General features: G+C 42.6%; 1 protein-coding gene across 1 annotated transcript in view; it reads right to left on the bottom strand.

The window, feature by feature from the left end:
• doc2d (double C2-like domains, delta) overlaps positions 1-21936 on the bottom strand; it is a 60176-nt gene extending 38240 nt beyond the window's left edge. The window contains 7 exon segments of the mRNA XM_021318055.2: positions 12604-12713; positions 19870-19944; positions 20453-20532; positions 21509-21575; positions 21577-21639; positions 21641-21816; positions 21819-21936. Of these exon segments, the coding sequence (XP_021173730.2) occupies positions 12604-12713; positions 19870-19944; positions 20453-20532; positions 21509-21575; positions 21577-21639; positions 21641-21816; positions 21819-21900 (653 nt within the window). The 5' untranslated portion in view covers positions 21901-21936.
• Positions 21937-22542: the final 606 nt, after the last annotated feature.

The raw sequence follows: 22542 nt of genomic DNA on the forward strand, positions 1-22542 counted from the left end.
TTTAAGGCTGGACTATTGTAATTCTTTACTATCAGGAAGTCCACTATGTTGATCAAAGCCTTCAGCTCATTCTGTTTCGCTGTGACAACCGTCCTGGAGGAGGGCATTGGCCAGGCTACTGCTGGACGCCTATAGAGGATACAGTTGGTCCTGTTTTTCAGTGTTCAGCCGTGTCTCTCTTGTAGACATAGTTATTAGCTGAGCTTTTACTACAACTAACTGTATGTATGTATTCTCATACATACAGTATGCAAACTCGCCACAGTTTGATGTAACATGGAGTACCACATAGGTGAAGGACAACTGAAGAATCAAGGTCAAACAGGAGCGTTCACCTGGAGTGGCTGGCTCCATTCCTCTGACAACGCTCACATCCAGTCCACAAGTTCATTAGCTCTAAAACCCTCTTACCTTTATAAGAACCTGCTCTGGATTCACATTTTCCCTGAGACAAAAGAAAACCTTTACTTTGATTCTTTTTGTGGTTACATTGTGATAAATTCTGCAGACCAATATCCAGATTCTGGTGCTAAAAGAGCATGTATAATTCCATTTAGCTTTGTAATATACTCTGATGGATCTGATTCCCATCTGGACCATTTGGCTTTTATGAAAGATTTTTTCTCTTCGATCAAGCCTAATCACCGTTTTCACCTTTTTGCTTATAAATATTATTTGGAGTTCCTTTAGAATAAACTGTGAGTAAAAGTTTTATGAATTACTTTCACAAAGCGTACAACATGCTATAAAGGCAGCTTCAAACACATGGAGCATCTCTAAGCAGGCGGCTCCTGTTTCATCCTCTAAAACGTCGATTATGACATGAACAAAAGCATGAAATGGACCTGACTAAAACCAACAAAATAAGGCGATTTGTAAATAAAATGGAGCCTGGTGGCTAGCCTGGCATGATGCTAACTTGCTTTTTCAGACCATTGTTTGTTCTTTATCCTGATTTGTTCTTTGGCTACACTCAGTCCTTTTGCTGGAAGCCATTCAGGATCTATGTATTCCTGGCTGTAAAATCTCAACAAATTGGCACTTTCAAAAATTATTGAAGGGCAACATTTCTCTCTATCACAGACTCTCAACATGGCAACAGTAAAGTTATTATGTTATAGATTTATGAACTTGTGAGTGCTTTTGAATCCATGGCTGTAATGTAGCTGTATTCACATAGAGAACTCTCAGGCTGATGGCAAAATCCCAAATGCTACTCAGAGGATTCAGTCAACAGCTTAACTTGGAGACCGGAGCATCTGTTTGGTATCTACCAGCAAAACAGATAGAGGCCATTTCACACAAGAAATCTAAACGTTCAGAAGAAATGGTGCCACATATCACACCAACCTTGTGTGGGAAAAGGGAAATAAATCATCTGACATTCCTGGACGTGAGTTAGAGCTATTCCCAAGCTCCTGCTAGAGACACTCATAAGTTATGATGAGTAAATGTCCAAACGTTGGTGGGGACAGGGAGAGGAGAATCAGGGTGGGATGGTGGAGTGAAAACCAGGTGATAAGAAGCATTCGGTTTATTTAATAAATGTAGGGTGCATCCACTAAAAAATACAAAAATTAGTCAAAACAGTTCAGTTTTATCTGTCCAAATAAAATACTATCATTACTAATGTGATAAAAATGACTCAGTAACGTTTGTTTTAAACCAGCTTTGCTCTTCTGGATAATAAATGTAACCTGGAGATAACAAAAGACCAAAAATGCATGTGATGTTCTTGATTTTCCATGAAATCTAGTCATGATCTATCGCTTTAAAAGTAGAAAACAAATTTGTAAATTGCGTCTCCTCCCCCTCCCCCCATGCTTCTCATAGTAAAGTGGTGTTCAAAGTCCTTCTATACCAATGAATCTGAGAGTAGCATCACCCAAACACTCGGATGAGCCAATACAATCCAACACAATAAGAGCTGTGGTGCTGCATCTGCACTTCATAACATTCAGTTAATAAACTAAAGCAGAAAAGATTTTGGTCTGTATCATGCCTGGTGCTCTTGTCACCTATCAGAAAATGAGTTAACTTTTTTTCCCCCCTCACCCGTCCACCTCTCTTATTCCCATATAGACTTCTTTCAAATCAGCAACTCTGTTATGAAGGATGTGTGAGGCGCAAATTCCTCCTTCATCATTAATGGACCGTGCGCCGGTAACTATGATGGAGATGGAAAAAGCATTAATAACACATGTAAAGCGTCAGAGGTTTAACGCATCATTGCATAAAAATAACAATTTCACCGGGTCCTTTTAGACAGAGTGGACAGATTTTCTGAAAATAAACGATCAGCCTAATGCGTCTTCTCCCGTCCTCTGAGAGGCAGCAAAGGTTGGCATGCGCGGCAAAAAAAAAAACATGTGTCACCCATCATCTAAGAAGAAATAATGAAAAAAGCAGCTGAAGTGGAACTAAAGCAGAAAATCAAAGACAGAGAAACAACTTCTAAAGGAAATCTGTTGAATCAAATGGTAACACTAAAATTACAATGTAGTAAAATACTAGAGGCAAGAATACAATTCCCAACACAGAGATCGCGGGTGGAGAACTTTGATCACAGTAATAAATCTAGCAAACGCCTTGCAAATCAATTGAACAACAACGTGAAAAAGGTCACAATTTCTGGATTTAGCTTTAGCAGCAAGTGAGGTGGTGAAAAATGTGGTTAATGGCGAAGCTCCGGGACCCGGTGGCTCCCCTGCACACTTCTGGCATCCCAATAAGGGGTAGCTGCAAAGAATACCACTTCACAGCCATGCACTTTGTTTTGGTTCGATAAAATCCTCATAATATACATTAAGGTTTGTGTGTTGTAAAAGAACAAAAGGGGAAACATGTGAATTCAGCCTCATGCTTTCCTTTTCATCCAAGACTAGATTTCGTCCTGACTCCACACAACACAGGGCAGTAATACGGATGATGAAGCGGCAGACCATCGGACACAAAGAGAGGGAGGGAAGAAACTGAGAAGCCTCACACTGGCATCGTGTTTGTAGTCCCGTCACCCACATGCTGTTACACCTTAGCTCTCTTGATATCACACTACCTTTGCAGTCCTGTTATTTTGCAGCCTGATGATAGTTTTACTGACACCCCGGGAGTCACAGGAGCTCTTAAAGATTAGTTTTGTCCCATGGTTCCTCTCCAAGGTGTGCGTTAATGCTCGACTCCTCAATTTTTTTTTTTTTTGCAAAAGGTTTGGAATATAAGAGGGTGCTCGTTAAACTTGAAGGGAGGCTTTGACTTATCAGTGCAATTCGTTTTAAAAATGATGGCAGGTTTGCCTAAAGGCAGAGTCGGTGCCGTAACCCGGGTAACTGATAAAGAAATTTACAGCGATTCCCTCCCAGTCGAGAGAGATTTGTGGGATCGGCTGTAATAAAAGCGTCTCGGCGAAAAGTGCAATGTAAGAGCCAACCACCTTGGAACACATCCCGCTTGCTGTATTTTACTGAATCTGAACACAACTGTAATAAAAAACAAATCTGTTAAAATAAGTCAACATTTGCAAGAGATCTGCGTGATGGCTGAGCTGCCTCGGATGCGTTTAAACAATAATGATTTGAAAGCAGACTACCAGAATGAATAATTCACCAAGATGACGCGGTGCATTCCACTTCATAGGAATTTTTCACTCAAGACTAGAGCACCTCAGGCAGCCTTTCTGCGCCAATTAAAGGATTAGCCGCTATGAAGCCAAGCGTGAATAAGCAATAGAAGACATTAGTTATTAGTTTACTCAGCTGCTTCATTCTTAATAACAAAATGGACCTCCAGTGACTCTTAGAGATAAAGTAGGCTCAGAGAGGCCCAAAGTCTTTGAATGCAGATTAGGGAAAAAAAGAGTGCTGTAAAACCTTTTTATTTTTTTTATTATTTTTTTTTGCTCCTGGCCTTTTTAGGACTGTCTGCTATTAACTTGTTCCTCTTTGTATTCTACTTTGGCACGATGGCTTTATATAATCAGTCTCCATTCTGATGAAAGAAAGAAATTAACAAATGTTCAAACTCCCCTCCTCATTCCTCTTTACGCACAACTTTGTCTTCATTGCTACGAGGAGCAGCGCCTCAGGAATCGACTTCACATGCATATGGTTACTGTCACAAAAGGGATTTTAGCCTTTATCGCCATAAATTATGGCAGTTGACATCCACAACAGGGAAGATGTGACATCAAAGTTGATGTTTTGTTATTAGTTGTTTTCGCCTTGACGCATTTGAAAGAAAATTCTCCATTTATTGGATGTCCAAGACACCCGGCAGCCAAGTTGTCTGATTCAGTTTAAATTGTCAAGTTTGTGCGTCTGAGTTCGGTTCCAGCTTGCTCTCAATCAAGACATTTTAAATATCAACATACTGCATAAAAAGGGGAAGGTATTTTTGCTAATATGTATACATACAATGTTTATTCTGTATTATTTTTACGATTATTATTCATTGGATGTTATTTACATTTATGTAATTAACTGATTTATTGCATCTGATCAACTTCTTGCTGACGGAAACAGCAAAGTAGCCAGTTACATGACCGCGATACAATGCGTTTAGTATTAGTACGGAGCCCGGGAGAGCTCACTTTAAGTGATATTTTTTTCCAGGTCGTGATAATTTGTCAGCACGTTTTCTTTTAATTGAGCCCGTTTTAATTAATAAAACGTGATCCCGTTGTAGGCCTATTTAGTCAAGCACATGTTTTAATTATTCGTGGGTGCGTTTTGGTAGATCTCGATCTCGAATATACTATAACGTGCTCATGTTTACATGTGTCAAGACAATATTGAGTGTACGTTTTACATATTGTGGCCACGTTTAAGTAGATCGTGCACACAATGTTCTATAACCATCTTCACTAAATTGTGCTCTCGTTTTACTAAATTGTGCCCTCGTTTTAGTAAATCGTGCGCTCGTTTCAGTAAATAGTGCACTCGTTTAATAAATTGTGCCCGCGTTTTACTATGCTTAAAATAAGAGCTCAATTTAGTAAAATGAGCTCACATTCTCTCAACATGCAAAACATTTTGCGATGACCCCTCTAGGGCTCCGTAGTTTAGCAACCTAGATGTGGTGAAGAAGACTTACTGACCTTCAAGCTGAACTGGTAGATAGGAGCAACTCACTGAGGTTGTTTGAGCTGGAGGGGGTAACGCTGCCTATTAGGGGGTAGCATGTCCCAAATCGTTCCTTAAAAACATATTTTTGTTGATATCTGTTGTTTAATAAAAAACGGGAATGGTTGGATTTTGTTTGTTTGTTAGTGCAGTTAAATCATTTTCTTTTCCGGAGATATACACAATGGACATTAACATGTGAAGAGTTTTTCACAAACAAAATATTCAACTGGGTGTCCTAGTTCATGACAGCAAATATGATGTGGCCAGCTTCTGTTAGCCACTCTTCAAAATGGGAAAGACAAGACAACATAACATTTAACACACAGGGTAAACCTCCGTTGAAGCTACTCACTTCTCTTGCCCAGATCTACCTTTAGTGTGTTGATTAAGAAGTCGACACTCACAAAGCCATGTTTTGCACATTGTTTCCTTTACTTCTGCGCAGGATTCATGAAACAGGTTACACTAAATACACGTAGTAGCAATCTTCCTCATCCCATCTACCTAACGGAAGCTGTTTTTATATTTGTTCGCAGTGGTCAGTGGTCAGGACCTGATGAGGCATAAATCCAAACGTTATGAACGATATCTCTGTAGATCAGGGGTGTCCAATCTCGCGGGTAGAAACTGTCAAGTCAGAAGCACTAGAGGGCCAAAAATGTAATAAAGAAATAACATAACCAGACAATTGGGATGTGTATTCAGTCCATTTTAATAAACAAATTCCAATCCGTTATTAATGCACCAAAAATTAGCATTTGAAGAAAAGTCACTAGAGTCGCTATTTACTATGAAATTAAATAGAATGAGTAGTTATTAAAAAACAAATGTTTTGTGTTGTACCTAACATTCGATTGTAAGATTTGTACTTCTCTGTAATAATTTTGCCCTGCTTCAAAATAAAGTGCTTCCAGCTAAACCAGCCTCTTGTGCTAGTCGGCCAAATCTTTCCCAAAAGACCTGCCATCAATTTCTGTCAGGTTTTCTTAAGCAGTTTTCACAGCAACTGAAACTTTGCAATTTTACAAAGTGTAACATCTCAAGCATCTTTTGGCTTCCAAATGTGAAGCCACTAAATTGAACTCTCTCCATAGGGTGACTGGACTAGACAGATCAAAGATGAAAAGCTCCTTCAACCCTCAGTAACAAATCTACCGCTAGTGAACAGTTTTGCAGTTGTTAATGGGTCATTATGTCACTTTCCATACAGTATATGGCGTTGGTGCCAGTTTAGCACCACTAAGGGACGCTTACAGTGTGATGATTGAAGAAAAATTACTTTTACAATGGTAAAAAGTACATGTAATATAGATCTTTTATTGTTGAAAAGATTATATCATACATGTTTATTATATTTCTTTAAAAGTCCAGCCAGCTAGGGAGTTAAGATCTAAATGAATAGTTTTCTATATGCTCTTTGCCCAGAATATCAAAGACTCTCGATGTCTATTATGTTTTACTTCATGTTCCCTGATAAAGAAAAACAATGCATTTTGGACGATGACTTCAAAATATGGTGCTGCGAACAGATTTCTTCTGTTTTTTTCTATCACCCTTAATGTTTCAGATCATCGAACAAATATGGATTTTATCAGACCGAGATAACCTGGGTGAATAAAACTTTAAATGAATGTTTAAAAAAATAGGTTGAGATCACTTTTGGGGGCATGAACAGACATCTAGCATTTTTGATAACTTCCACTGACTCTTTTACATCATCCATTTCTACCCTCTTTTCTTTGCAGAATTGTTTTTTAAGGTGCATAGGCAAGTTACATGACTTTTCAAAATTAATACGTTTTTCTGACAAATTACTATTATTTGTTATATCTGTCTTTTGCTCTTTGTTTTTGCTCAATTTCTTAGTAAAATAAAGCCTTTCTGCGTATATTTACCAGAACAACACCACTTGACTGGAGGTACGGCACTTCGTATGCATTCAATTGATTAACAAGCCAAAACAATGGAGGCGAACGAGTGTGGAACTCCCTGTGGAGTAAAGTCCAAGATCAAGTGTGCAAAAAGCACAGAATAATATTTGATTACAAGAGGGATAACACTCGAATAGCGCTAGGAATACAATATGAACATTGGTGTTCAGTAAAGCGGGAGCTAAAGTTAAAGAAGCCATCAGATGTCGCTGCAAAGTTGATGGATACGTGAGTACGTGTCCTTGCTAATCTAAGACCTATTCTGATGGGATTAGTTTTGCCTTGGGACCACATGGTAATTGTAATTATTACAAACTTGGTGTTGGAGTAGGTCGAGTTGGTCTTTGATCACGTTGAGATGTCACTTTTCCGCAAGGCATTGCAGGACAGTCAGGCTCTATTGAGTAGCTACGTCAGTGAACACCATCTGGCTCTCTGGTAGTTACTCGGTACTGCAGGCAGATGGTGCGACTTCTGTTTACGTCAGGTTGTTGCGTCTGGTGCTGGAATTCTGTTTAGGCTTACAAAGGCTATCAAGGCTATAGTGGATAGACTCTTGGTATACATAGCCTTATTTTATCATGATCAACTGGTTTTTGGTCTTTTTGGATAGGCATATGACGTGCCTATGCACCTTTAAGAGATAAAGTTTTCGTACCATCAGTTTCAAGAAGTCGAGAAGTATAGTTTGATGAAAGATGTAACTGCATGCACACCCTCTAAAATGTCCCACCCTTGTCTTATGAGACAGACGCTCTTTATGTTCTTTTTGGGGAGCCATGGTTTCGCCAAGGCAGTCTCCCATTTATGGCATTTATTTTATCATAAACATTGACTTTAACTGAGAGAAGTGAGGCCTCCAGTGACTTAGATGTTGTTCTGGGTTCTTTTGTGATCTACCTGATGAGTTGTTGATGCTCTCTTTGAGTATGCCTGTGCAAACTCTCAGTTATCCAGTTCTTCGCAACAACAAATAGGCTTAAATTGGAGGCAACCAGACTTTTGATCAGCTCTTTCTGAAACGTTTCGACACCTATCTGGGAGTCTTTGTCAATTCTGGTGGCTCACACTTGAGCAACCTGCAGTTGGTGCGCTGCTGGTTTTAAGGACATGGAGGCCCATCCTCCTAGGAGCATTCTAGGTCAGAGGCAAATCAGTGACCCACCCTTCTCTGTCCTGGGTTGTTAGAAGTTATCACTTGGTGTGAGTGGAGTACTTAGTCACCTGAATCATGATGAGACTGCAGATGTAATCTCTTTGAATGTGTTGGAGGACTGAGTTGTAAACACTGGGGAGTTGGAAGCATAATTCTCCCCCTCTGTCAAGTGATGGCTTTACTCTTTTTACCAAGATGGCTTCTTTCACCCTCTTTCAAACCACCGGTTTTCCCTGTCTAAACTCTGGACATGATTGTCGTCAAAAGAGTGTCCTTTGTTCTTGAGGTGCAAGTGGACTGCTGAATTTTGCCCTGAACATTACTTTCTTGGAGTAATTTTGATAGGCTGGCCACTCCTGAGTGGTTCATGCTTCTAAATCTAAATACTCTTCCATGTTTACTTAATTTGCGTCTCAGAGCTCTTCCTATGGTTTGCCCATTGCAAAGTCTTAGGTATGGTTTTATAAAGATCTTCTAGGCTGGTAGATGTCAAGGACTTTCTCGTCTGTTCATGAATTTCTTTAAATCTGAGCATAATGTGTTGCGTTTGAGACCCTTAACCTACTTTATGTTGTCAGGTGGGGGCTTATTGAACTGATTTCTTGAATCTACAGATCTGGTAGTAATTTGGCCTGTCAGTGGATAATAAAATTGAAGTTAGTTTTCCTAAAACGAAGTTAATCAAAGTTATTTTAGGTTTTAACAAGAAGATTGACCATGTTTTCACATATGGTCAAATTGGGTTTTGGCCTTTTCCCCTAATAAAATGAAACCATCATTTAAAAACTGTATTTTCTATTTGATCAGGTTGCATTTGTGTGATGAGCCGAAACGCGTGCATGTGACAAAAAAAGCAAAAACAGAAGAAATCTGAAAGGGAGCAAAATGTTTTCAACTCTCTGCTGAAACTACTGGTACTATGTTTACACACAGTTCTCCAGCTTGCTCATCATGATAAAGTCACGACTATTAGCAAAATAAAGCTCCCAATCCGCATAATGGGGCTGGTTTTAGCTCGCCATTTAGCTGACCACAACATAACTTATAACCCTACGCTCACCACATACTCCACTAAATTCTTGCTGCTACTTGAAACCACATTTGCATAAGAACCCTGAAAACCAGCTGGACAATTTGTTTAGCACCAGATAGGGTAACAGGATTTGCAGCTGCTCACTTAACAGCTGCAGCTGGATATACTTCAGCTCTTTCATTCAGATCATAAACCTTGTAACTACAGGGTAATAATAGAACTGTTAGAACCTGGCTTTGACCAAATCATGATTCCACTGTGGTGAACTAGAAGTAGGTCCAGGGGCTGCGTTTCCATCAGCCTGTAAAATCGGTCTAGCGGGCCTACAAAGCGACCAGGCTGTGTCCTGCTGCTCAGCTGTGCACGCAGAGATCAAAGAGCCTTCCCCGCCTCTGCTGCGACCAGCAGGGTTTTATCCTCCAGGGCGCAACCCGGAGAGTAAACATCACCCTGGGGACCCCTTTTAGTAGCTAATTTCCCTAGTCGTTTCCCGCGATGTGCACGGGGAGCCCCACACTCTTCATTCACGGGCCGAAACCGTCGTGGCAGCACACGTTCCCTTCTCCCCTCGTTCTCCCCCGTCTGTCGCTCGTTTTCTCTTCTTCTCTCGGCTGTCAGCGAGCGCGTCAATCCCCCCCAGCTCACGCTCCTCACTGTCCTCACTCATTCAGCTGCTTTGGGTCTTTTTTGGAGCAATCTCCGCTTTGACAGCATCCCTCTTTGACCCTGACCAGTGAATTATCTCTTCTCGTCTTTTCGCTCGCGGAACGCCTGAATCGAAATCATCCCACGGTGTTGTCATCTTCCTTCCTCTCGCTCTCCCCCGCTTTATTTTGTGTCTTATCCGTAACTCAACCTGAGTCCCACTTTATCTCCCGAATCGCTTTTGATCTCGCCAGCCATCGCTGTGTCTCTCTTCATCATTTTGCTACTCCTACTGCTCGTTTTGGCAACTCGGAGCACCTCCCATGCTTGTTCGTGGGCTGCAGATTGTGTCCTTGAGCAGAGGTTAGGTGGGTTTCCTCTTGTCTGAAGGGAATATTTTTGCTGTGATTGAGGACGAGAGAGAAATATTTCCCCCCCCTATAGTGTACAGCTCAAGGACATGTGTGGTTTGCGTGTGGGTTTTCCGGACATAAGGAGGAGGGGCCACGTATGTTCTTTCCTGCCGGTGATTGCCCTTGACGTGCACACAAGAGGCCAGGCGCACACCTGACTGCCTGCATTTGTATTTGGATGAGATATGTCCGTGTGTGTGAGTGTCCGTGCGTGCGTGCGTCGGCGTCGTCTTTCCTCAGGACAAACATCCAAGCCTGTTATAAATGGGCTTAGTAAACTGACACTGATCGCATTCAGTACAAACAAAATGCGCGCCTGTATCCCTGAATCAACGTGCCGATGCATGATGAGAAGAGTGCCTCAAACTTTTTTTTTGTTGTTGTTGTTTTTTGGGCCAAGATGGCTACCTTTGACCTGATTTCTTTCGCGTGGAGAGTGCTGTTGGAAGGGGAAGGTGAGGCAACAGCCAACATCCAGGCAGCTGCGTTGCAAAATATATCCATACACCTTATTAAAAAGATTAAAAAAAACAATACAACCACAAATTTTAATAGAATACGGTCACTTGTATTCAATCTTATTTAGTCAAAGTTTTTTGGAGCTTCCTTTTGTTGTAAAGACAGCTGTCAGTCCTTTGAATAATGTTTTCACCAGCTTTGTGCGTCTAGAGCCAATAAACCATAAAAGCTTTCTTCAGAACTGCCTGTCAGTAATATACCATACAGACCGCTCAGCTCATTACCTACTCACTTAATTTCCCAGGATGAGAACCAAATATGGGGAGCAGCCAATAGTTTCTATGCTCCTCAGCTCTGCAGCAAACTATTTGATAAATATAGAAAGTGTTGACTCTTTTGAATCAGAACTGAAGATGTCACTGTTTATGACAGCACACCAATAAAATCCAAATCATTCTGCTAGCTTCCAAGATGGTTAAATCAGTGAGTCTCTTTTTTCCTGTAAAGCACTTTGAATTAACCTGTGTATGAATGAGAAAGTGGCATCTTTTTTTCTCTGTCAAAAGATAATCCTGCCTGAGCTGTTTTTTGGACAACCGTGTCTTGGCATATCTGAATTTTTCCCATACGACTGCATTTTTGGCAGCTGATCAGTGAAATGCATTATGCTGTTTTATACCCTAACTAAAACGTCTCCACAAAACTGCTGGGTCTTTCTGATGTGTGGTTTTCATGATGCTGGTTCTCCAATGTTCTCTAAGATACCACTGAGGGATACACAGACCCGCATGGAATGACATTACGCACAGATTGGCCTTCTCCGATGTGTCTTGGAGCCCCGCTTTTCTACCCTACGGGTGTTTTTGCACGAAAAAAAAAGAGAAGAAAAAACGTAGTTTGATTCGGGCACAGATCCAGACAGGATCCGCAACATCACCTGAAACCCAGAAGTTCACTGTTTTTTTGCCCTCGTCTGGAATTCCAGAAAAAATTTGAGTCGAGCAGCCGGATGTACGAGCTTTATGTAGAGCTTGCCATGCAGATGGAAAGCGCAGGATTTTTTCTGCACCAAATAGCAGATTATAAGTAAGCTGAAGAAACTGAAAACAAAAAGAATACATAGATGCAAAGAAAGATTTATCCCATACTGGGGCTGGAAGAGGAAATTTACTACCCTACTACTTGGAGCTGGACAGGATTTTAGGTTGCCGACCTGCTCATCAGCTGACTGAGTCTCTGGTAAATGGGGAAACGGCGCCAACCCAGTTATTTCACAGTAAGTTTACGCCATGTTGTATTTGTTGACGTTTTAGATTTCCCATCATTATGTGTCCATTGAGTGTCCGCATCGTACTGGTGATCAGTCTTCTCCAATGAAGGGATTTCGTATTTGACAGAATTTTACTGACAAGTTTCACAGCAAAGGGAGCTAATGTCGACTATGAGTGCTTCACTTGCCAGGCTTTTATTTCAAAATGTGTGTTTTTTTTTGTTATCCACTTCACATTATCCACTACTTTGAGTTAGCATATCAAAGAAAAAAAGCAAAAAAATATACATTGACATTTGTGGCGATAATGTGACAAGGTGCAGGAAAATCAGGGGTAGGGAATACTTTTGCAAGGCACTGCAAAGCAATAGGAACGGTTCCCCTGATCTGCCTGGCTGTTACAATGGGGCGCAGCGACTGGAGAGTCGCAGTGAGAAGCACAGAGATCTGCTGAAAGCGCACTGGAGGGTGTGAAGTATGGTTTACCATCTTGCCCAGTAATGTACTGCTCATTTTGGCTGTTTGGAGAACTACACTGATGGCTGACCAGAAAGAAGTTCGCAGCCATGGACCTACCTGAGAGTTTTGGTGGTCATGTCGGCTCCTGTGATGCCATGATACACCAGCGTTTCGTTCCACACCGGATTCAGGGTGTTCTTCAAGGTTTTTGTACGTAGCTTGTTTGCCTGCAGAGGGAAAGCGAAAGGGTGAGAGTGAGTCCGATAACAAGACAAGCAGTAGTAGTTAAAAGCCAATGGATAAGAGTTATCAGATCCCAGTAGGAGAAAGGGAATAAATAATCATCAAGCAGTTAAAATAAATGACAAAAGAATGAACAAGGAAGATGGTTAAAAAATAAAGAGTGAACGGGGCATTATTTATCTCTTTCCCCCATGAAACATCTGCTGAAACAGAGGGAGACTGTGCAAGGCTTCCCTCACCCCACTTAGTCTCCTTTCTACTTCGCTACATAAAAGAGCTCTTCAGCTTCAGTGGAAACTCCAAAACACTGTTTCAAATCAAACAAAATACAAAGTACAGCAAGATCACCATAAAAGGTTTCCACGGGACCGTATAGATTCTGTTCCAGTGGATAAAGATTGCGGTCACTTGTTCTCGTATTTCCAATAACTGTATTCATTTGAATGTTTATCTGCGCTTCTATTCACTAACATGATTTAATTTCCTCAAAGCTCTGGGTCAAACGCTCACCCTCGCACCGCAATCACAAAAATCTTTTTTTAATAACACAACACGCAATAACCCAAAGGCAGATGAGAGTTGCAGGATGAAGTGTTTAATTTTTGACTATTAAACGAGTTCAATGATGTTTAAATGAAACCGGCTGAAATAAAAATGAAAAGCCCTATTTTGCAAAGATGTCCAACTGCACTCATTGACTGTATGTTAATGCATCAATGACAATACACAACAACCAATTTCCTTATTTTCCAAATTAACTGTAGTTAACACTCAATGCTATTATTACAAAAAAAAAAAAACATATAACGTGACTGAAAAGTTTATTTGCATTCACCAAAGCCATGAATATCATAAACTTTTCAGCTTTCAAGGAAGCATTTTAACCATTTGTTTTCTAGGTGGAACAAAAATACATCCAGGTTTAATTCATTTCATAAACAACAATTAGGTGGACAAGTATGAATTTATTTTCTTTAATCCACACAGGGTCAAAGTGATAGATAAAAGCCTAGATAGACACTTTCCACTAACATTAGAGCAAATGTCTCTAAGAGACTTGCACCTCTGCCACATGCATTTTGGAGCTGACAGCAAGCTTCTGGCATTATTCTGCCTGCTGGGACGTGAGAAAGTTAAAAGATTCTCAATATGGTTGGGGTCAGAGATTTGGGGAGCCCATTCTTTGCTTTATCCATTCCAAAACTAGTTTTCAACATATTCCTCAGGGAACACCCGTTTGTCTACTGACTTTAACTATCAGACTCAAGATACCAGACCCACCTTAGGATCACAGCTGATTGGTTAAGATTTTCAGAAACCACCAAGGTTTGTCTACCATGAACCTGAAAGTGCTTTTCACAATAACGTAAACTTTACATCACCCAGGATTAAGAGGCTACTGACCAAAAAAGAAGCTCCAAAAGTGTCCCCATAGACCTCAACTTGTAGCTACTCGCGTAGAAAAGCCAAATGCCTTCTGGTGATCAATTATGGTGAGACGAGACAAATTAAGCTGTTTAGCTACGATTAAAGGCGCACATTTGGAAGAGTCAAAGTGAGGTTTCAAGTCAAAGACCATTGGACCCCCCGTCAAGCACGGTGGTGGCACCACCATGCTATGGGATCGTTCTGCTGACCGAGGAACTGTGCATCGTGCAGTCGATGAAAGAGTATAGAAGGGCGGACTACTTGCTAATTGTTCAACTTATTCACTGAAAACCAACGAAGAGGAGGGTAAAGTTGGACACAGGTGGGAGTTCCAACAGGACAATGATCCTCAACACACATCACAACTGTTTTTAAAGTGGGTGAGGCAGGCTAACACCAAGTGTTAGAATCATTCACACCTCCTACTGAAGGTTTATGGATAATGCTCAAAGCCAGGTCATTGCCAGGAAACCAACTAACCTCTATCAAATCTACCAATCCAAGGAAAAAGAGTGGTCAAATATTTAACCAGAATAAAGCCAGAAGCTTGAAAATGGTCAAGGTACAGCTCTCTAAGGCATAGACGGTGGCATTTCGAAACTTTTGAATCTTCCCAAGAAAATTGTTGCATAGCCATAATGCATAATTAAAAATACATATGCTTTAAAAACAGGTGGAAGAAGCAGGTACAGTTTTTCCAATGAAAAATCACTTCTATGCACAGACACTGTGCAAGAATCAACTGCTGAAGAAAAAGCTTGCTCATGATTTGCTGCTATAAATTTGGATAGTATTGACTTTTCAGATGAGGCCAAAACTGAATTATTTTGATGCCATCACACACTCCATGTATGGAGGAAGAAAGGCTATACACATTACCCCAAAACGCCATAACCAAAGGGTGGTGGCAGGCTGAAACATCATAGTGTGGGCTGACTTACAGCATTTGTTCCTGACTGACTTCGTAGAACTGAAGGAAGGATGAATGGAGAAGTGATCGTGGATTTCCAAGCAAGACGATAGTCACCAACACACAGCCAAGGAAACTCTTAATTGACTGAAAGAACCAAAGATGGGATTGCATAGAATAGACCCTAAGGACCTTCAAGATCAGATGACAATTTGGGTAGAAGAATGGGTCAAAAATCCCACTTGAGCAAGGCATGTGACTAGTCTCTCCATACAGGGGAGGTTTTGTCAAGACAGCCTTTCAAAACTTATTCCCTGTGTCATTCTGCTTCTTTTCCTCATAATTTGATTTGTGGAGGAATTTCAATTGATGTCTTTCTACGTATGCGTTACTTGGGCTATTGTTGGTATTTCATTTGAACAGCCCCATTAGAAATAGCGAAACTAAAATACAGAAAAATGTTTAAGTGTTTAGTATTTATTTCACCCGTTGTAAATACGCACACATAAACAGCATGTATGATGAAAGTGATAAGGAATTTTGACAAACAGTTTTAAAGACAGAATAATATATACAATGTATAAAAGAACTTGGTCAAATAAAAAAATTGTGGGCCTGCTAAGGTAACAGATAAAGCATTTCAACTTTCTTGAAGGGTGGCAGCTATATTTGAATTTGCTGTCATAATTTGGACCATTTGGGGACTTACAATAATTCCCAACAAACTCAGTCACCAATTTCTGGCTTTCCAAGTACATTGAAGTTATCATATTGTCCTCCCCCCTGGAAAGAGAACAGTTTAAATGAATAATAAAAGGCCATTCATAAATGGTCATAACCATCCATGATGAGTGTATGTCAAGTGTTCACTGTCATGCTCTCTTGCTCAAATACTACAGCATTTAAACATAACATATGCGATACTGGAGAATACTGTATATATACACTGTATGTTGATCCAGTGGAGGAACTGTGACCCTTCCTTTCTTTACGTGACTCCTGCTCATGTCAGAATCTCTGAAAACAAGCACCCCAGCCTCGTTTTCCTCTTTCCCCCCTCTGCCGCTGTCAGCCTCTTGCTCCAGCGCCTCGGGGCCAGATGCTGAACCCTGCCTGACATTTTTTTTTTGTCCTCCTGCATCCCATTGTTCTGTCACTGCTGCCTTTTCCTCCTCTCTCTCTCTCCTTTTCCCATGTCATTCCTCCCTTTTATTGTCTGTCTTTTTTTTCTCGTGCGCCGGAAACTTCCTGCTTATCAGCTGAAAGCAGCCCCTTTGCTCGGGAGAAAATGCAATTTTTCATTCATATTATTTGTCTCGGTGACTAACGCAAGCAGCACCAGGATGGGCTCGTACTCCAAAATCCTAACCTTTTTAATTGAGGTTTTTGTTGACACGTATCTTCCTCAAAACACCAGTTCCCTGTTCTTCGTCCTGCGCTCCCTCCACTCTCCCTCTGTTCTGGTGGTTTGCATCTGTTCCTAAATGTTTCATTACTAACCTTCAATCTGTCCATAACACTCTTCTTCCTTTCTCTCCATCTGTCTGCATGCTTTTCTTTCTTTTTCTTTTTTTTTTTTTACTTATATCTCTCACAGTTCTCCTCACTCATTCTTTCCTCCCCAGAGCCGTGATGAACAGACCCCCGACTGCGAGCGCGTGCATCTTCCCGCCTGGGACAGGGACACGGAAAATACCAGGGACTGTGGTGGCACCGAGTATCACCGTGCCGGTGTTTATGCAAGAGAAGGAGAGAGGCGGCGGTGGAGGAGAAGAATGGGAGAAGGAGGGTTTTTTTTTTTTTTTTGCTTCTCTGCGTGGCTGTGACTAAATCCTTAAGCATGTGTTTGCACGCGCACACACGCAAGGTCAGACAGCGCGCGCGTCGCACCGAGTGTCGTACATCACAAGGCAACACGCTTGGCAAACACCCCGATGAAGGAAGCCGGCAGACGGGAGATGAAAAGGAAGCAGGGGAGAGGAGAAAGAGAGGCAGGGGTCGAAGCGGTGGAGGGGTTGGGGGGGGTGGGGGTGGTCAGAGGAGACGCTAAGATTTCTTGAGAGCTCTCGTGCGGATGCTGGATTTGCATTAGTCATCGCAAAGTGCGCGCTCACAGAGCGGGACGGGGAGGCGGACGAGTGAGTCCGTCATGCTCGCCACGAGTCACGTGCTCCGTTAGCGTCCCTCCATTCGGTCTGGTTGGTGGCTGTTTAGCGAACGGGTCCGCGGGCGTCCCGTAGACTCGTCCGTGCCCCTCCGACCGCCAACACCCCCCCTTCCTCCATCAACACTCGCCTGTTGACGTGAGCCGTGTAACAATCCTCCCTGTTTCCATGACAACCACCTGCTGCTGTCCTCCCCTCGTCTGTCTCTGTCTACCCTGCCTCCCCCCCCCCCCCCCCCGTTCAGTTGCCCCCCCCCCCCCACCCTTTTTTTTCTCCCTCTCCTATGCACACTGTTGGTATTTCAAGGTCAGAGAGGGGCAAAAGCAGATGGCGCGATAGAGCCGGATATCTGGGTGGAAAGTGGAGAGAGGGCGCCGATAACATCGCACCAGGGAGTGCGGCGCGTCGCAAATCTTCAGGCTTAGTTTGTTTCTTTGCCGCTTTTCACACCTCAGAGTTCAGTCGTGCTCTTTGCTTAACCCTAACCTGACTCGGCGTCCCTCTCACCTATCATGACCCCCTCCGGTCCGAGTCAGCCGAGAGCTGAAATGGCTGACAACAGGTTGCACCCTACCACTGCCGGGGGGGAGTATAGGGCTGCTGCTGCTGCTGCTGCTGATGCTGCTGTTGTGGCAAGCCTTATCTTTCTCGCTGCTTGAGCTGAAAACGAGACAAGAGCGGGGCAGCCGAGCAGAACGTGTCTTGGCTGGCTAAAGTGGAGGACCGGGTGAACTCTTGCCAAGTGGCATCCGAGTGAAAGGCTGAATTTGCGTCAGTGCCAGCCATGTTTTCTGTAAATGTTTGACACCCTCGTGAAAACTCTTTCACGACCCCTTTCGTTGCCGGGTAAACGCCCGAGAGGGCAGGGTTACAAAGGGGGCTATGAGCTAAAGTCTGTGTGTTCTCCGTTATACAGAGCGGCAGACTAGTATTAAAGCAATGTCCTCCGCTGGCTGCTTAGAGGCACAATTTTCAAGGCGTTTGCCCATTCAGCTGCTTTTCTAACATGTTGTTGCTGCGTGGTGCGCTGCAGCGCCGATTCCAGCTCGTAAACAAACAAGAACAACAAGTAGAGATTCATTGAGGCGTTCGCTGCTGAATTCAGGCTCCGAGCCGCAGCGAGGGTAGCACACCTTGAAACTGCGCCCACGCTCAGAGGCGCCGGCTGCTGCATGACCAAAAAGGAAGGCACGGCTTTTTGTCTCGCAATCTGAAAACCGGCGTCCAGCTGTCTGTCAAATAAAAGCTGTCCCGGCTTTTGGCGACCCTATTACCAGTTTTCAGTTCAGCGCATACAAAGCGCGGGGTTTGGAAGTAGTGCACTAGTGCCGGAATTGTTTGCATTTCTGTTTATACAATAATTTCATGTTTTTGTTGGGCTCCAGGTCAGTTTGCCCATTTATCCTTCCTGTCCCACTTCCTTGCCCTACCACCAAAAAAAAACTATTTGTTCCAACGCAATCAAACTGCGTCGTATCAGTTTCCTATTGTCGTGAGTTATGGAGGTATTCATAAAAAACGTTAACATATCACTTAGAATTTAATTACATTTTGTATTCTTCTCTGAAAATACCTTTATATTTCCATTTATTTTGGTGATGATTTAGGTTTGGGACAGTTAACACTTATAAATTAAGATTGATTAAGCCCCTTACAGACACCAAAGTAGCCCCAAGCAACAATGTACTGTAGACAGGGGACTTTAAAAATATCTTAGAAAATAGTTTTAAATCAGCGGTTCAACATGGGTCAAGTATGAAACGTCCGGCTGGAAGATTTGCATTGATGCATGACTGCCATGAAACCTCCTATAAAAAAACTATTTTATTGCACACCTCCAAAAAGTCGGTAACAAAAGAAACAAAACTGCAAGGATACAACACAGCATCAGGATTCAGGCATCCTCTGAAATTGTAGACTGTTGTTATTCAGGAATATATTGTCACATCTGACTAATATGAACATTTTAATTCTAAGTTGTTTCAATTTGCCCATGTAAAGCCTATCTTGCAAACCCCCCCCCCCCCCCCCCCCCCACCCACTCCCACCATATATTTACAAGCTCACAGTTTCTGCCACAAAACTGCCGAAAGCAACGTTACAGAACCCCATTTCCAAACTCCGAAGTAACCCTTTAAGACACGAGCCTGATCGGCAGCCTGAAATGAGTCTTGCATTTTTATTTCCAAGGTAATCGAACTATTCTCCTCTCCACTTAATGCATACTGCTGAAATTTAAAGTACAGGCAAGTCTGCAATGATTATCTGTTAATTAGGTGATTGCATTTATTAGGGTGGCAATATTGTCTGTATTCCTGAAATGAAAGCTAGGTGAGCGAAATGAACCGAAGTGTGATATTTATTTAACGCAACTGTAATAACTGACTCGGAGCGCTCAGGTTTTGTTTTTCCTAATTACTCCAACTCCACTGTTCGCCGCATTAAATTATTTATAATAAACCAATGACAAAAAAATAATTTGCACAGCTAGATTGCTGACTACAAAAAAAAAACAACAACCCAAAGTCAATAATCTGCTGACATGATCCATGACTCTGAGCATGGGTGTACAGGCCGGCCGGCCGGTTTGGACTCATGTTACGTTCATTGCTGTTGAGGTAAAGCTGGAGCAGTGACCTTGCTGGCTCCTGGGAGAAGATGGAGCTTGACGTATGGATCGGCCAGCCCGTTGGAGTCCATTGCTTTCAGACCCTGCGGACACAGGCACACACAGACACATGCACACGTAAGACCAAAGGTGACATCACTGCGTCCCTGAACCACTTCAAACAAGTGACAGAACAACAGAAAGTACAGGCTCTACAGGCTCTTTCTTTCTTTCCTTCTTTCTTTCTTTCTTCGCGCGTGTTTTTTTTTTTCCCTCACTCGCCTCTGAGGAACTCCCCAGTCAAGATTTACATAATTAACATCATGTGACAGTATGAAGCATGTAGCTTGTGGACGGCTTGTGTCCTTGTGTCTCCGCGTGAGCAGCCTAGCCGCATTACCCAGCCTTTCCCCCCGCGATGCGTCGAGCCGACGCGGTGAGCGGTGAAAAACGCTTCGACATTAAGGCTGCGAGAGACAACGGCGTGACGTCTCCCCTCCAAATGCAAAAGAGATGTTTTTCAATGGGCTTTCGAGGACGATTACGCACACACGCGCGCGCGCACACACCATCTGTTTCTATATAAAGAGCACGGCGAACACGGGAGCGTACCTTCGCCTTGTGAATAGTGCAGTGAAGGCAGTTGTTCTCTTGATCAAAGAGCAGGCTGAACTCCAGCGTTCCCAGGTAGGCTGAAAAACACAACACAAATACGGCAATTACTGTCAGTCAGACGCGCGGACACGTTCAGTCACACGGAAGCAAGCTGGAGAAGCTCTGAGTCATGTTTGCAGCAGATGGCTTCTGGAAAAAAAAAAAAAAAAAACATAACGCCGCCTTATATGAATTGATCTGTCTTGTTTGATTACTGTTTGGGAGAGAGCAGAAACTAAAGTCCCTCCACTGCAACCCTCGTGTAATAAATCATTGTCACGTAAAGTGGGAGCGACAGAGAAAAAGCGGCAAAAAAAAAAAAAAAGGCCTCGCTCCACAAAACGCTCCATGTTTACCTTAAAAAGAAAAAAAAAATGCATAAACTGAGCAAAACAGGATGACATTCTGTCTATTGTTGCAAAAAAACTTTCCTCGTTTTAAGCGTTGAATGGAGTTTTGTACAGCGAGCACAAATCTTCAAGCTATTTAAGTCTGAACTTTTATAAGAGCTGACATTGGGGAAAACAACCACTGTGGCCTGATGAACTATGATATTTGTTCATGATAAATGCTTTGTTTGCATCATACGCTTCAATGCATTAGTCTTCTCACAAGATGTTTTTTGGTTGTTCTTCCATCTCAATTGACTCACTTGAGCTTTTTGTTCCTTTATGTCCAAATCCAGAGTGAGATAAAGTCCTGATGGAGCTTTAGATGTTCAATCAGTTAAATAATAACATAATTTGAGCATAATATGTTCAGTATTTTTAATCTATTCTACTTGAAATGAGTAAATATTAGATTATTATTAGCTCTTGAACATTTTATAATCTTTAGGTTAAGTCTAACCACCTTTAATCGAGCCTAAATAAATTGTAGTCCTGACAAATTGACAGCTAGCTGCTCTTGTGTTATTCATGAGCAAAAACTCGCTGAAAGAAGGTCACGAACTGAATCCCGCAGATCAACAGATCACAGCCAGGCTCTGGCACCGGTTGCTCTCTAACGACTCACTGTCTTCATCATCCGAGTCGAACATCTCCTCCCTGTCTCCGGCGGGCGCCCCTTTCTTCTCCCCCTCCGTTGAACCCTCCACCCGTCTCCCCGTTGAACGTCTCCTCCTTCAGGATCTTCTTCTCCCTGGGGCGGCGGCGGGGTGCACGGGGTAGTCCGTGAACGGGGGGAAGAAGTCGAGATCTGCGGGATGGGGGAGGATGGGGGCCCGGGGCACACGTTGATGGCGAAGTGCTCCTGCATAGAGATCTTGACGGGCGAGGGCGGGGGAGGAGCGGCCGGGTGGTGGCGTGACGAGGGGGAGGTGCGGACGAGGAAGGGCTGGGCGTGGAGGCGGGGGGGATGGCCAGGTGGGAGGTGGAGGGCGGTGGCGGGGGCTTCGAGAGACTCATCTGGACTGTCAAGCGGGACTAGGGAGTGAAAATCAAGAGGAGAGGAAAGTCAGCGACGGATCAAAATGTCCCTTTGAGTTCACATGCAGCTTCCTGTCTGTTTTTTTTTTTTTTTTTTTTTTTTTACAGCTGCTGCATCTCATCTGAACAGCAATAAGCTGAGCTCAGCACACACCTCAAGCATCCTGGAGAGACAAAAAAAAGGAAAAAAAAAAAAAGAAGAAATATCTCCAAACGAGCATCTGTTTTCATTCTCAGATACAATCTCAGAAGCCAAAATAGAATTTGCCAGAACCTTTGGCACTTGGAGTGTGACTCACACATGGTGTCAGCACACCAAGTCTACACGCCGAGTGAGTATTCAAACGTGGTGCTGTGAAATGCGAACGAATGATGTCGCTTGTGCCTCTGCACGTCACTCTAATCCCTCTCCTAGCGCTCCCTTTCACGGTTCTCCTCATCTGCAAAAAAAATAAATAAATAAATATGAAAGTAATAAAATAACGCCCTGAGAAATCTTTAGATAACGCAGTTCGAGGCCAGTCTTTCACAGGTTTGTTACTAAATGGAGCACAGGAACGTAAGCGGGTTGTAATTTCATTAAACCGAAGGCGCTGTCCCTAAAGTGTTCTGACATGATTC

The sequence above is a fragment of the Fundulus heteroclitus genome, chromosome 5 (genome assembly GCF_011125445.2).
Source record: "Fundulus heteroclitus isolate FHET01 chromosome 5, MU-UCD_Fhet_4.1, whole genome shotgun sequence".
NCBI classification, from domain to species: domain Eukaryota; kingdom Metazoa; phylum Chordata; class Actinopteri; order Cyprinodontiformes; family Fundulidae; genus Fundulus; species Fundulus heteroclitus.